At 37.0% G+C, this 14,569-nt stretch overlaps 1 protein-coding gene across 1 annotated transcript in view; it reads right to left on the reverse strand.

Annotated features, from left to right (window-relative positions):
• The window catches only part of PRKAR2B (protein kinase cAMP-dependent type II regulatory subunit beta), a 170,058-nt gene that overhangs the window by 14,690 nt on the left and 140,799 nt on the right, over positions 1 to 14,569 (reverse strand). Inside the window, exons 5-7 of the mRNA XM_036758598.1 lie at positions 10,239 to 10,345; positions 6,431 to 6,584; positions 1,751 to 1,852 (exon numbers count right to left, since the gene is read on the reverse strand). Coding sequence (XP_036614493.1) covers positions 1,751 to 1,852; positions 6,431 to 6,584; positions 10,239 to 10,345 — 363 coding nt within the window. The remainder of the gene's footprint in view (positions 1 to 1,750; positions 1,853 to 6,430; positions 6,585 to 10,238; positions 10,346 to 14,569) is intronic.

Here is a 14,569-nt window from a genome sequence, read left to right on the forward strand (position 1 = left end):
CACCCCCACAGAAGCTGCTAGGCAGATTGTTGAAACACCTGGTTGTGAGGTTCACTTATCAGAGCCTAGGATCTCAGGGGCAATGTTTCAGTTCCAATGGGAAGAAGAGGAGGGTTAGAATGCCAGTTTAACAGTGGGGTATGGTAAATAAAATATTTGGTGGTGGGGGTGGGAGAAGGAGAATTATTACAAAGTAACCACTGTTCCTTTTCTAGTGCCTCTGCTGCTGGCCTTCATTAACTAGAACCACATTAAGTGTATCAAGAAGCCCATTTTGCTCATTTGCATGGTGGTATGAGTTCCATCAATTGCTAAGGAGCATTGTCTAATGAAACAAAATATATAGTGTGTTTTTTCTGTATTTGTATATATTTGGATGGTAAAGTAGGAAAAGATAGGATTTGGAAGAAGTCATTTTAAAAATTTCAGCTAGAACACAATATTAATAGGCCAAAGTTTGTCAAGCTCAATCATTTGCTCTGGTCCAAGCTATAGATCAGATCTTTTACATGCCACTGATCCTAAAAGGGATCAGAGGGAAAAAAATCAGTATACATTTAACAGCAATCTAAAAAATAGCCCAACCCAACTCAAATTGTACACTCTACTGACTGTCATCTTTGGATACAAAGGACAGTATATGATGAAGCATCTGTTGTTATTTAACTACAATCACTTATATTACTGGGATAGAGGGAGCTTCCTTGAGAAAAGGCAAATTTCCTGAAGGCAGGAACTGTTTATTTTTTGCCTTTGTATCTCCAGGGATTATAGCATGGTGCTGTGCACAAAAGTAGGTGCTTGATGGATATTTGCCAAAATGAACTGAACTAGACCAGGAAAGAATCACCCAATAAGGAACAGGAAGAAGGGAGAATAGGGCTATTCAAAAGCTGAAGAAAACAGAAGTTAAGCTAGGACACAAATGGGCCTTCTCATAATATAGTGTGGAGAAGAGATCATTACAATCATACATTTTTTTATGTGTAGGAGAAGGAAACATAGATGCATGAAAATAAAGGATTGAGACTCCCTATGTGTCCTATGTGGTCCGGAGCAGTTTATCACATTTTTATGATAAACATCAAGGGGATATGAGCTGTGGAAAGCTGGGAGATATCTGTATAGCAAGGTCAAGGTCCCTGAAGAACAGAACTAGACTATGGAACAAGAAGAGTCTCCAGACATTATAGGATGTATTTTGGGTCATTTGCTTATAGTTTGATAAGGAAAATGGTGTTCTTTCACATTATGCAGCAGTGCAAATCTTTAAAGCACACGTAAAGAGATGCTTTAGGGGGATTCCAGCCCAAGTCCTTGGGCCTCTACCTATGTGAAAATACTTTACTTGCATAAACTATGCTCAGTAAACAGAGAGCTGTTTTTTGTAACTTTTTAGTGTAAACTTTTTTGTTTGTTTTCTTTTCGACAACTAATTTCTTGAAAGAACTCAATTATAAATTAGTTAGAGATCTTCTCCAAGATTTTGTGGGCATTTAAAATAATAAAAATAAAAGCAATGGTATACAATAATGGCAACTGTAAGTTGGTTTAGCAATAAAGATCATCAATATAATTTACATATAGTGTTCTGATCCTTGTGAATTTAAAAGTGTTAAGTGCCCTGGACTTCATCTATAAGGAATTTTATGCATACATAGATTCAACTTCTCCTATAACAGACAATTTAAAAACAAATCTTAAAGAACCACTAATAAAAAAAGAACCACTAATAGAAATAAACACTTACTTCTAGAGATTTAAGAAATGGTAGTGACTCGATAAAACTTTCGTACATTTTTCTTTTTTTGGCATTGTTTTTTACAATTATCCTCCTGAAGGTTATCCTGTCCTAAAGACAAAATATGAGACAGAGCAATGGAAAAGGTAAGTGACAGAGACAAAAAAAAGACAGTTTAATCTACTTGGATATAAGGCTTTAGTTCATTCCCAGTGAGTAGCAGACCATGCTCTAAAATAAATGCAGTTTCTATGAGTTGTAAGCCAAAGATATTATGTACTTCTTGATAATTTAATACAATTAACACAATTTATTATTTTACATTGAACTATATAATATATAATAAATTATAATATACATTCTGATGGTCTGCATGGCATACTTTTATGATAAAAAGAAAATGCCAGTTAACTTTTGTTTCTAGACCCACACGTACACATATAGTTTAGAATTTTATTGAGAATATTAATCTACCACTAGGGGGTGTTCAAACTTCAGAAAAACAATTTATGATGGAACTGGATTTCTAAGGCACTGTCATCTGTTCCAGTTTCCTGCCTTTATTGGGAGTAAAGTCTAAGACAAATGGTTATTTTCTCTATTTTAAAACTTCTAGGGGCACAGAAACTACAACTTTTCAGGATAGGGCCTTCCAACATTTCACTATCGTATTACAGGACTCAGAGCTGGAAGGGTCAGAATTCTTATCTATGTTATGAAATACTTCAAACTACAGACCCACACACAAAATAAATGACAGGAGAAAATAAAAAACAACTCTTCAAAAATATTTTGCTATAAATTTTACTCACTGTGAACAAATTTCTCAAAGTGTTATTTAAATTTTTAAATAAAATTATCTCAATATTTGTTAGTTACATAAAAGATCACCGCACCTGAAGTCAGAGGCCTCGGTTCTTGTTTGTGACCTGTGCAATCTTGGCCAAATCACTTAACCTCCTTGGGTCTCCCTTTGCTCATTTATGAAAGAAGGGAGTTCGAACAGATGACCTCTGAGATTGCTTTCTGCTTTAGTTCCATGGACCTCTCTACACACCTTAGATCTGCATTAACTCACAAATAAATTATTGTTATGGCACAAAGACTACACCAAAGCTGTAGCTCACGAAACAAATCGGCTCCTAAATGGTTCGAGTCTCAGGAGACACTTGATACCAGTGTTCGGCAGCCTGCAGAATCCAGACTACTGATCATATTTTGTTCCTGAAATTCTCAGCTGGATGCTATGGACCCTGGTCATTTTACAAATTTTCTCTCTCTACAAAACAGCATATAACATTTGAGACAAGCTAATGTACTGCTGCTAACAATTTCCAAATCTTTATCATACCAAGGCCATTTTTTTCCCACACAGGGTCTCCTTGACAGAACTGCCATCATTTCTTCTCTGGTCTGACTTTCAACTTAAAATGCAAAATTCCGGTTTTTAAATGTGTCTTTCCTCAGAAAGCTGCATATTAAACAAGCTTCTAGTACTAATTAGTTTTGGTTATTTAAAAAGATTTTATGCTTTATATGTAGCACACTGAGGTGGTTATCATAAACGATTCATAACTGACAAACTAATCGTAAAAATAAGATACACAGGCAATGGGGCGTAGAAATTTATCTTGCCCTACAAGAAAGGAAGGGAAAAGGGGATGGGAGGGGAGTGGGGTGATAGAGGGTAGGGCTGACTGGGGAACAGGGCAACCAGAATATATGCCATCTTGGAGTGGGGGGGAGGGTAGAAATGGGGAGAAAATTTGTAATTCAAACTCTTGTGAAAATCAATGCTGAAAACTAAATATGTTAAATAAATAAATTTAAATTAAAAAAGGTAGGTCTATACACATAAAAGTGTATGACTACCACTTGCCTATATGGTATTCTAGGGGCTTGAAATAGTGCTTCTCTGGAAATGCCTAGCACACAGAACAGGAAATGGTCAGCCTTAACAATCAACTAAAGTTTTCCTTTAAAAAAATTCTTAAAAAAATTTTTTTGAATTCCAAATTCTCTCCCACCAGCCCCTCCCCACCCTGATTGAGAAGGCAAGCGATATGATACCCATTATACATACGAAGACATGTAAAACATATTTCTATATTAGCTATTCAATTAAAGTTTTCATCAGAGCTAAACGTTTTCCTAAGGAGAAAACCTGTCTTCAAAACAAAGCTGGTCCTATTGATTAAATGAAAGAGGTTTCCTTGGCCCTATTTTCATATTTGATGCCAATAATTAGATTTTACAACATTTTTCTTCTTACACTATTAGTATCATTTTCTTCAGATTATATTTCTAGCTTGAAAACAAATGAAAACTATCTTCCTCAGTTTCATTTTTAATATCTATTTAATATTTAAAGCAGGTTTGAGATTATGATGTCTTTCCTCCCATTAAGTAGGTTCAATTTTTCTTCTATAACTTAAAATAAAGGTTCTATTTTCAAGAAATTATTGAAGAGTTGTGATCAATTGTGTCCTTGTAGGGACAGAATATCTACGTTCCTCAAAGATAAGAATTCTCAGAAACTACCAAAGAAGCAATCCTTTATAACTTCATCCAAATTTCAAGAAAAATGTAAACATTGCCTTCAAAATACATACTGGAGAGAGGCGGGTCTTATGTGTGGGAAGACAAAATGCCTTGCAGGTGGGATTTAAAAATCATGGGGAAGGCACCCTTTCCAGAAATATTTCCTTAACCCAATGCCACACAGCCTAAAATTCAATGGAGAGTCTACAGCATTATGAATTCCTCTGACACATTTATATCACTGAGGGTACAGAGGAAATGCGAAGAATTGAGTGGTGGGAGGGCACAAATGTTAGAAGGAATTATTTTGGAGCATGGAATACTGCCTCAGAAACTGTAGTTTCTGAGAATTCTTATCTTTGAGGAACATAGATATTCTGTCCCTACAAGGACACAATTGATCACAACTCTTCAATAATTTCTTGAAAATAGAACCCAATACTGCCCAGGTGGATTCCAACTGGTAAAGTGGGGGATAGGTAAGGAGGATATAAAGAAAGGAGAGATATTAGGGTAGAGAATTCAACTTACCAACCTAGGATGATAGGTACATAGATTTAGAGCTGAAACCAAGGCAACCCCCTTCCACTACCAATTAGAAAATCAGACACAGAAAAGCTAAATGCCCTTGCCTAGGGTCAAACAATTACTAAATTCTAAGACAGGATTTCTACTTAGTACTATATATCCACTGTACCACCTAGCCTGGCATCTACTAATGCTATAGTCTATTGAGCAGGTGATCCATAAATATTATTAACTGATTAATACATAGATTCAAAATAAAGGAGGGGTAGTTAACACATTGCATGATAGAGTCAGAATTCCAAGGTGTATACAGGCTACAACATTATACTATACTTAATGAAATGACCCTGAACAGGATAAATGTGAAGACTTACATTTGGGTTTAAAAAGTTTTTCAAGTTACAAGGTCAGATTTAGAGATGTAAGAATATAGATTTGGAGTTGGGAAAGACCTGAAAGATAATCTGATCCAACTCCCTCATTATCAGGTGAGAAATCTAGGTCTACAACAGACAAGTGACGCAGGTGGCAGAACTGATGAGGCAAGGAGGATTAGATATTAGCAGAAAAGACCCAGAGGGTTTTACTGGATTGCAAACTCAATAGGAATCAACAGCATGATGAGCCAATGAAAAATGCTAATGTATTCTTAGGCCTCATTAATAGAGGAATCTTGTTAAGAGTGAGGGAAGAAGAGTTCTACTGTATTCTGCCCTGGTCAGAACACATCCAGAATTCTCAGTTGAGTTCAAGGAACCCTATTTTAGGAAGGACATTAATAAGATCCAGAGGCAGACAATAAGGGCCACGAAGGGCCTAGAGTTCATGGACCATGAGGATCAGCTGAAGGGACTAGAAATATGTAGGCTAAATGAAAGATAACATCAACTATCTGAAGGGCTGCCACATGGAAGAGAAATGAAGTATTCTACATGGCGGCAAAGGGCAGAACTAGAGGCAACAGGCAGAAGTTGCAGACATCGTAGAGAGAGGATTTCTGAAGCATGGGTTACGCTAGAAATCCTCTAAGGTCCCTTCCAAGTCTGAGATGCTGTGATCCTGCAAAATCTACTGACAAGAGCTGTTGTTGTTCCGTTGTTTCAGTCACGTTTGATTCTGTGACCCCATTTGCGGTTTCCTTGACAAAGATACTGGAATGGTTTGCCATTTCTTTCTCCAGCTCATTTGTAGATGAGGACACTGAGGCAAACAAGTGACTTGCCCAGGGTCACTCCACTAGTAAGTGTCTGAGGCTGCTTCGTGACTCTAGGCTTGACACTCTATCCACTGCATCACCTTGCTGCCCAAATAGTAACTACCTGATAATTTGAGGCAGGAGGGAGCATTAATCACTTTGCTGCTGTTCAGTTGTATCTGATTCTTTGTGACCCCATCTGGGGTTACATGGAGTAGTTTGCCATTTCCTTCTCCAGCTCATTTTACAGATGATAAAACAGAGGCAACAAGATCAAGTGAGCTGCCCAGGATCGCACGGCTAGTAAGTATCTGAGGTCCTCCTGACTCCAAGCCCAGCACTCTATCCACCGCGCCATCTAGCTTCCCTAACATCTGTTATTAATGGACAATGATGATTCAACAGCCACAGTAAGTATCACTCACCAAACCCCATAGAGCACCAGGAGAGGTAGCAGTGATTGTAGCTGCTCTGGGTGTATTGTACATTAAGGCCAATTCACCAAAGCTCCCACGGTTATCATAGTTACCAACACACCTTCCGACACCATCACACTTGACATAAATATCATAGGTACCCCTGTTAGATAAAAATTAAAGTTAAAATGATATAAACAAAATCTCACAATAAATGAGTACAAAAAAGAGTTCTGCAGAGTAAATCTCCATCTTTCTAACGTTAAAAGGTGTTTATAATTGGCTTACGTGGGACCGAGTTGCCGGAGGCTACTACACATGTCAAGGTTTACCCTTTATGGACAAGTCAAGTCCAAGAGTTTCTCTACATTTTTAAAAGATGCGCACAAGTTGACTGGCCAAGGATGACAGGCATATCTGGTGGGCAAAATGAGCGACACATTGAACAATTTTTTTCGACAAAATTAACAACAAACTAACAACAAAAAGAAGCCGAATGGATACAGCTGTAGCTTTGAGGCTAGGACCTGTCACAAAGTATGAGATGTTTGAGAGGCTACTTATCACCCAAGGTTCCTCAAAATATAAAGAGCTAGAAATGAAGATTAAGCTTGAATTTTTTTTAAAAAAAATGCTTAATCTACGGTTAGATTATGATGATTTTCATGTTATACGTCTTTTGCTTGTGCCTGTCTTCTAATTTGCCTTCCTTTTCTTTGCAAATAGGATTCAACAGAAATGAATTTGCATCTTTCTGTACTTTGTGCAGCCCACAATCTGTATTTATATAAACTACATTTTGTGTGTGTGTGAGTGTCTTCCCACACACCCGGATTTTATTGGCAAGAACACCATTTTAGGGCCTACTCGAGCATATGCGAATGCAGGTGTGAGAGGATTTCTTCTGCTAAAGTGTAGCTACACCCTAAAAAAAATTAAAAAAAAACCCAGGGATACCTGAACAGTAAATAGTAGGGAAATATGGATTATAGATGAGAAAGGATTAGAAAGAGCAGGGAACATGGAAAATGAAAAAGAGTGGTTGGGAAGAGAAGCGAATAATTTGTTTTCATAATTTAATGACAATGGAACCTTTCAGAAATATTAATCTTGAATAATATGAAATAATATTGAATATTTAATTATTAAATATTGAATAATTATTCATACTGCCTATTTTATTTAAATCTAATTGCATTCTTCTCTTTTTGAAATAAAATAAAGTTTTCTGTATTTTGAGCAGAGTGGCATACACCAGTATAATGACTACCAGGAGAGAACAAAGTAATTGAGTTAAAACATGTGGAACAATATATCACTTTGATATTAGTGATCCATGAAGCATGGTCTGGTCAAAATAACTAGGACCAGGACTCCAGAGAACTGATCCTCATCTCAGCTGTGTGAGTCATTAATGGCAGTGTGATAAGTGTAAGAAAGTGACTCTATGTCAGTTTTTTTAATCTATCAAACTGAACACTTACCTCATAAGGATGTTTTGAAGGTCAAACAGAAATAAAAGCACTCTGGAAAGTTCACAGTGCTATGCAAATAAAAAACTACTATTCTTATCCTTACTTACCCAGTAAAAACAAGCTTATACTATTTTCCTATTGCTACCACCATAAATCTCAGGAGTCATCTGATTGAGGCTCAGTACATTAGTGCATGTTATTAATGACATAAGATCACTAGTTTGATCCAAATATGGACTAGTTGAAAATGTGTACTACTGGTCACATGAATAAGTATGTTAGTGTGTGTGTGTGTGTGTGTGTGTGTGTGAATTTGTGCAAATTCTTGACTATTACAGGAGATATAACCCAAAGAGCAGGTCACCCCAAATGATCATTTGTTTATGTGACTTACTACCCTCACCTACAAAATACATCTTAAGAAACAAGATGGTAGGAAACAGAGGCTCACAAGACGTCTAAGAGGCACATTTCTGCACAGTATGGCCCAGTTAGAGAGGGGTTGTGAGTGACAAGCATTAGGATGTCTTTAATTCGGCACCACTCACCACATTTGCCCAGAGAAGCAAATCTGTTTACTTAAAAAAGGCTTAGAGGCAAACTGTGCTTCACTTTAATATGTTAAGGCTAGTAATTCCTACCTTATCATTCTGTATGCTTTGCTGATTTTTTTTTAAATAATAGAAATACACTCTTTGGTAAGTGTCCCTTACCCATTTGTTTTTACTTGTTCAAGACTACAGCTTCTTTAGACATACTTGATAAGATATATTTCTATGAAGAAGTTAATTTTTCAAATATTTAGTTTCACAATGATATTTTGGGGCTTGGAAAAGTAGCTATATTTTTCCCTCAAACTGCTTTCTGAAATCTAAAATGCACATACAATTTTTCAATTAAGCTGCTCTTTTTATTTGGAGATTTTTAAAATAAAGTAGGTAAATTAAAACACTATCAGAAAAGGGATGCAGATCTGTTTATACTATAGGGCAAATTAGGACCTCTGGGTACTTCATTTTCCTTATCAAACAATTTACAAATACTATTTTTTCCATACTACGCTGCTATGTTGTGGCATCAAACAGATATAAAACATAGTGCAAACCATCACTAATATGTATTTTTAAAAAATCACATTCTGGACTATGCCTGCTATTCAGCCTTGAAAATATGCTTCTAATGAGTAAGTCAGAACCCCAAAGTTCCAGTTCCAGCTTTGTTACTAACTTAGCTGTGTCACCTTAAACACATCACAACCTTTGTGGACACTTAGCTTCCTCACCAGTAAGAAGGTGTAATACTTAGAAGACCTATCTCACAGGAATATCTGAAAGGAAAAAATATGATAATGTATGTCAAGCATATGGTAAACTGGAAAGGGCAATGAAAATGTAAACTGTTATTTAAATGATAAATAAAAATGTACCACTACAACAATCCTAAAGAATAGGACCATGACACTAAACATTTAACTCCGATGGCTCCCTGCTATTTCTTTTTTTTTCCTTTTATTTCTTTTTTTTTTTTTTTGTGCGGGGGGAAGGCCAGGCAATTGGGATTAATTGCCCAAGGTCACACAGCTAGTAAAGTGTGTCGAGTGTCTGAGGCCGGATTTGAACTCAGGTCTTCCGACTCCAGGGCCAGTGCTCTACTCACTACACCACCTAGCTGCCCCATTCCCTTCTGTTTCTAGGATGAAAAACAAAGCCCTCTGGTTGGCATTTAAAGTTCTTTCTAGGCTTACTACATATCATTTCCCTTTACACATTTTATGTTCCATTCACGCTGACCTACTTGGAATTCCTTGTACACAACATTCTAGCTTTTGCTTCTCTCCTGCTTGGAATGCATTCTCTCCTTAGACTCCCAAGCTTCCTTCAAAACTCAGTTCAAGGTCCACCCCCAACCCCCCCCACCATGAATCCATTCCTGATTTCCAAATCTACTAAGGTCCTTTGGAATTTCTTTGTATTTGCCTCGTATACACTTTGCTCTGACATATGTATGTATGTAGTTTGACCCAATACCACATAATCTCCTGAGTGGAAGGATTGATACATATACACTAGCTTGTCACGTATATGCTTCTTGGTTGACTGAATAATTGAATTTTTGATAACCTGCAGATAAATATATAATTAAATGGTTCTATCTCAAAGTATATTTTATTTATTTGTGTAGAATACGCATGATTTTGTTTAGTGACTGTTTGTACTATAAGGTAATATAAGAGTATCAGTAACTACTATAGACCAACTTGCCAAATGACCATTAAAAATGAGATTTTACGTAGTAGGTTTTTTTTTTTAAAAAGTAATGTAAGTGCCATGGCTATAACTTACCTGTCAATTACATAAAAGTTGTCACCATCATCCCCTTGATCAATAACATGCTCTCCTTCTTTCACCAGCTTTTCAAACATGGCATCCAATACTTGAGACATCTGCTCCTATTTTTTTTAAATGCGAAAAAATACAACATATAGTCTTTACAAAATTGTTTTACATATATATGTAAAAAGGTTTGTACAAAACCCCTTACGAAATAAACTATTAAAAGATTTATATTTCTGTATCAAGACTATACAAAGTAAAGAAAAATAGCAACAGAGCATCACTGTCATTTTTCATAGTATATGAAAAATATGTTAAAGCCTAAAAGTACCTAGCAAAATAATTTTTAATATCCCTTTAGATAGTTAATATTGGAATGAACACAAAAATACAGGGTTACATTCTGAATGATCCTCATGTACAGCTCTGACCATGCCATTCTCCTGTTTAAGAAGCCTCAGTGGATCCCTACACATTATAACCTCTAGGATCAAATATGATCCTAGATTTAGGATGCTAGGTCCTCATTTTCGGGACCTTTAATGCTTTTCACATTCTGGCTCCATCTTATCTTCCCAGGCTGACCACACATCACTCTTCTCCTAACCTTGGCATTCCAGCCCTACTTTCTGTAACCTCTACATGACCCTACATCTCCTACCACCTGGAATCTTTTTATCTTGGTACCGTGAAGTTCCCTCCAAAATTTTGCTTCTCTGCTACCTCCTACAAAGAACTTTCCTCTATCTTTCCTGGTGTTCTCCCTTCTCCAAAAATCACTTTGTATTTTGAATATATTGTTTCTTTGTGTATATGTTGTTCCTGTCAGTAGAATGTAAGCTTTTTGACAGCGAAGGCTGTTCCATTTGGTCCTAATATAGTTCCTGGTGAATAGTAAGTACTTAATAAATTCTTGTTAAATTGAATGCTTGCCTCTGTTTGTTTTAAATATAATAAAATACCAATCCTCAAATTTCTGTGTACCTTACAGAATGACAATAACACCTAAATGAATGAACTCACTTAACAAGAAACTACCTGTTTCTTTAAAAAGATGCCCTCAAATAATATTCGTACTTGCCAATATGGAAGATTATTAAAAAAATTCTCCTGTTACATCTCTAGATTTACCCAGAAAGTTGCATCTTTGCTTAATGAATTCATTTACTGATCCTGAACATTACCATTTCTGTATGTGTATGTACACAAGTTCTCCTAACCCAAACCCTAACCCTAACTTATGCACACATATCTGCTATGACAGATATAGTTCAAACACTGGTTACTATATCTACACACACACACACACACACACACACACACATGCTTTCAATGAGGATGAACACGCATCAAGGTCAGCTATCACACTGATGGTAAATTCTTCAACTTGAAAAGGCTACAAAAGCCAAGACCAAAATGGAGGGAATGTTGATGAATGATTTTCTGTTTGTGAATGACTGTTCACTCAATGCTGAGATGCAATAGAATAAAGTATGGATCAATTTTCTGCTGCTTGTGATAATTTTGGCCTATCAACTAACACCAAGAAGACATAGATGCTCCATCAGCCAGCACAACACCATCCATACGTGAAACTCTCGGTTACAGCAAATGGGGAAGTTCTGAATGCTGTGGATAAGTTCACTTACTTTGGTAGTGTATTTTCCAGGGACGTACGCATTGATAATGAAGTTGACCCATGCATTGCCAGAGCCAGCTCAGTGTTTGGGGGGCTCCGAAGGAAAGTATGGGAGAGAAGAGGTATTAGACTACCAAACTGAAGGTCTATAGAACTGTGGTGCTGATCTCATTGTTTCATGCCTGTAAAACCTGGACAGTTTACCAGCACCGCTTCCATTTGAATTGTCTTGGGAAGATTCGGAAGATCACCTGGCAGGATAAGGTAAGATACGCTGAGGTCCTTACTCGAACTAAACTGCCAAGCATCAAAACTCTGCTTCAGAGAGCGCAACTCCGATGGGCTGGCCATGTTGGTCGAATGTAAAATGTACGCTTGCCAAAAAGACTGTTTTATGGAGAACTCACACAGGGCAAGTGTTCAAAAGGACACTCTCAAGACCTCTCTTATGAACTTTGGAATTGATTGTGTGACATGGGAGACATTGGCACAGGACCACTCAGCATGACATGCCCACATCAGAGAAGGTACTGTTCTCTATGAGCAAAGCAGAATTGGAACAGCACAAAGGAAATGCAGGATGCACAAATTTAGAGCATCCAACTCAAATATTCACATGGACTGTTTGTGCCTGACCTGTAGTAGAGCATTCCAAACTCATATTGGTCTGTTCAGCCACAGTTGGGCATATTGAAACTTGACTCTAGCATAATGATGTCATTTTGGTCCTCTTCGAGACCAAAGGACAGCCACCACCACAGATATATATATATCTGTATCTGTCTCTATATCTATCTATACACATGCACACACAAACACGCATTTGCGTGTATAAAGTTCTCTTTAAATAATGACTCTTCTCCTATCTAAAGCAGATTTATTACAACTAAAAGCCAGAAACACTCCTCCATGCATACTTAAAAATATGAAATTATTTCTCCAGCACTAAATTATAAATAAGGCTTAGAGATAAATATTAATGCTTTACCAATCTTTCCTTTTTTAATAAAAATATCTTAATCCGCTTCAGGCACACAACTTTATTATACAAGTAGCAAATAAATACACATATCCAGCAGATGTTACTATCTGGAAAGTTTTGGAGGTTTAGGGTAGAAAACAAAAATGAAAGGAAGAGATACTCCTTTTTATGTCTCCCTCTCCCCACCCAAGGTAGCGTAGTAGGTCAAATTCTTTCCAGATCATACCATTCTCTTACCACTAGGCTATCCAGGAGCAATAACCATCCTTTGGTTCACTCCTCTATTCTAACCATCAATGAGAAGATTGCCCTGTCTAAACCACCTACATCTGGCTCATCCATGACTCCATAGCCTAGGCTTTATTAGTCCCCAGTCATGTGGTTTGTCTATCTTTGCCATTTAGGACTTGTAAAAGTATAAATAAAAGAAAAACAAACGATTCTTTCTCTAATGATTTGTCCCACAGTGGGGGATGAGAGGAGTGGTGTGATGATTTAGAGAGAAGGAAAGAATGCCTTTCCTTGCTTCTCTCCCCTTCCCAGTCAGACATAAGGTTAATTTATGATATTACAAGCCTTTTAATGGCTTCCTCCAATGCAACCTCTATGTACACCAGTGGTATCAAACTCAAATAGAAATGGAGGCCATTAGAGTATACATAAGGACCCCTGCAGGCTGAATATTGACTTCGTTTTAAAATATAATACTGTCTATCTGGCATTTTATTTTAAAAAATATTTCCCAGTTAGATTTTAATCTGATTTGAGAGTGTCGTGGGCCACATGTGCCAGATGTGCAGTTGACACATCTGATGTACACAATTAGCAGACACAAATTTCTTTTTTTTTTCAGACACAAATTTCAAAGAAATCATAACTTATCACAGTTTTATATGAAACAAGTTAGGAATCAGAAAAAGCTTAAAGAAATAGAGGAAAAATCATTTAGAAAGTATCTACACTTGACAGGCATAAGGAAAGGCAGGAAGGGGGTTAAACCTTCAAGGTCCTTTTCATGATCTCGAAGGAATGACAAATCAGTCATCAAGCATTTATTTAATTTAGGGGAGGTTACCAAGGAAAACAAACTTCTGCATTGGTCATGTTAAAATATAGATATATAGATAGATAGATATCTCATTCTGTACTGAGTCCTTTAGCTATCAGGGAGGTGGTCAGCATGTTTCATCATTAGTCCCCTGGAATCATAGTTGGTCATATGCTGATCAGTGTGCCTGAGTTTTTCAAAGTTGTTTGTCCTCACAATTTTACTTCAACTGTATAAATTGTTTCCCTAGTTCTCTTAACTTCACTCTGCTACAATTCATGCAAGTCTCCCCAGGTTTCTCTGAAACCATCCCCTTCATTTCTTACAGCACAATGGTGTACCATCACATTTCATACCATAATTTGTCCAGTAATTGCCTAGTTTATAAGCACTCTCTCAGATTCCCATTCTTCACTACCTCTTCCAAAAGAGCTATACATATTTTTGTACTTCCTAAATTAGAGGGTTTTTTGTTTGTTTGCTTACTTAGGACCAATACCTCACAAGCTATCCTGCCTCTCATTTCCCATTCTTCCTTCTCCCCTTTCTCTCCTATTTCCCTTCTGAGTGAAATCTCATTCTCTCTCTCTCTCTCTCTCTCTCTCTCTCTCTCTCTCTCTCTCTCTCTCCCCCCCTCTTCCTCCCTCCCTCCCTTCCTCTCTCTTTCCTGC

This window comes from Trichosurus vulpecula, chromosome 5, assembly GCF_011100635.1.
Source record: "Trichosurus vulpecula isolate mTriVul1 chromosome 5, mTriVul1.pri, whole genome shotgun sequence".
Classification (NCBI taxonomy): domain Eukaryota; kingdom Metazoa; phylum Chordata; class Mammalia; order Diprotodontia; family Phalangeridae; genus Trichosurus; species Trichosurus vulpecula.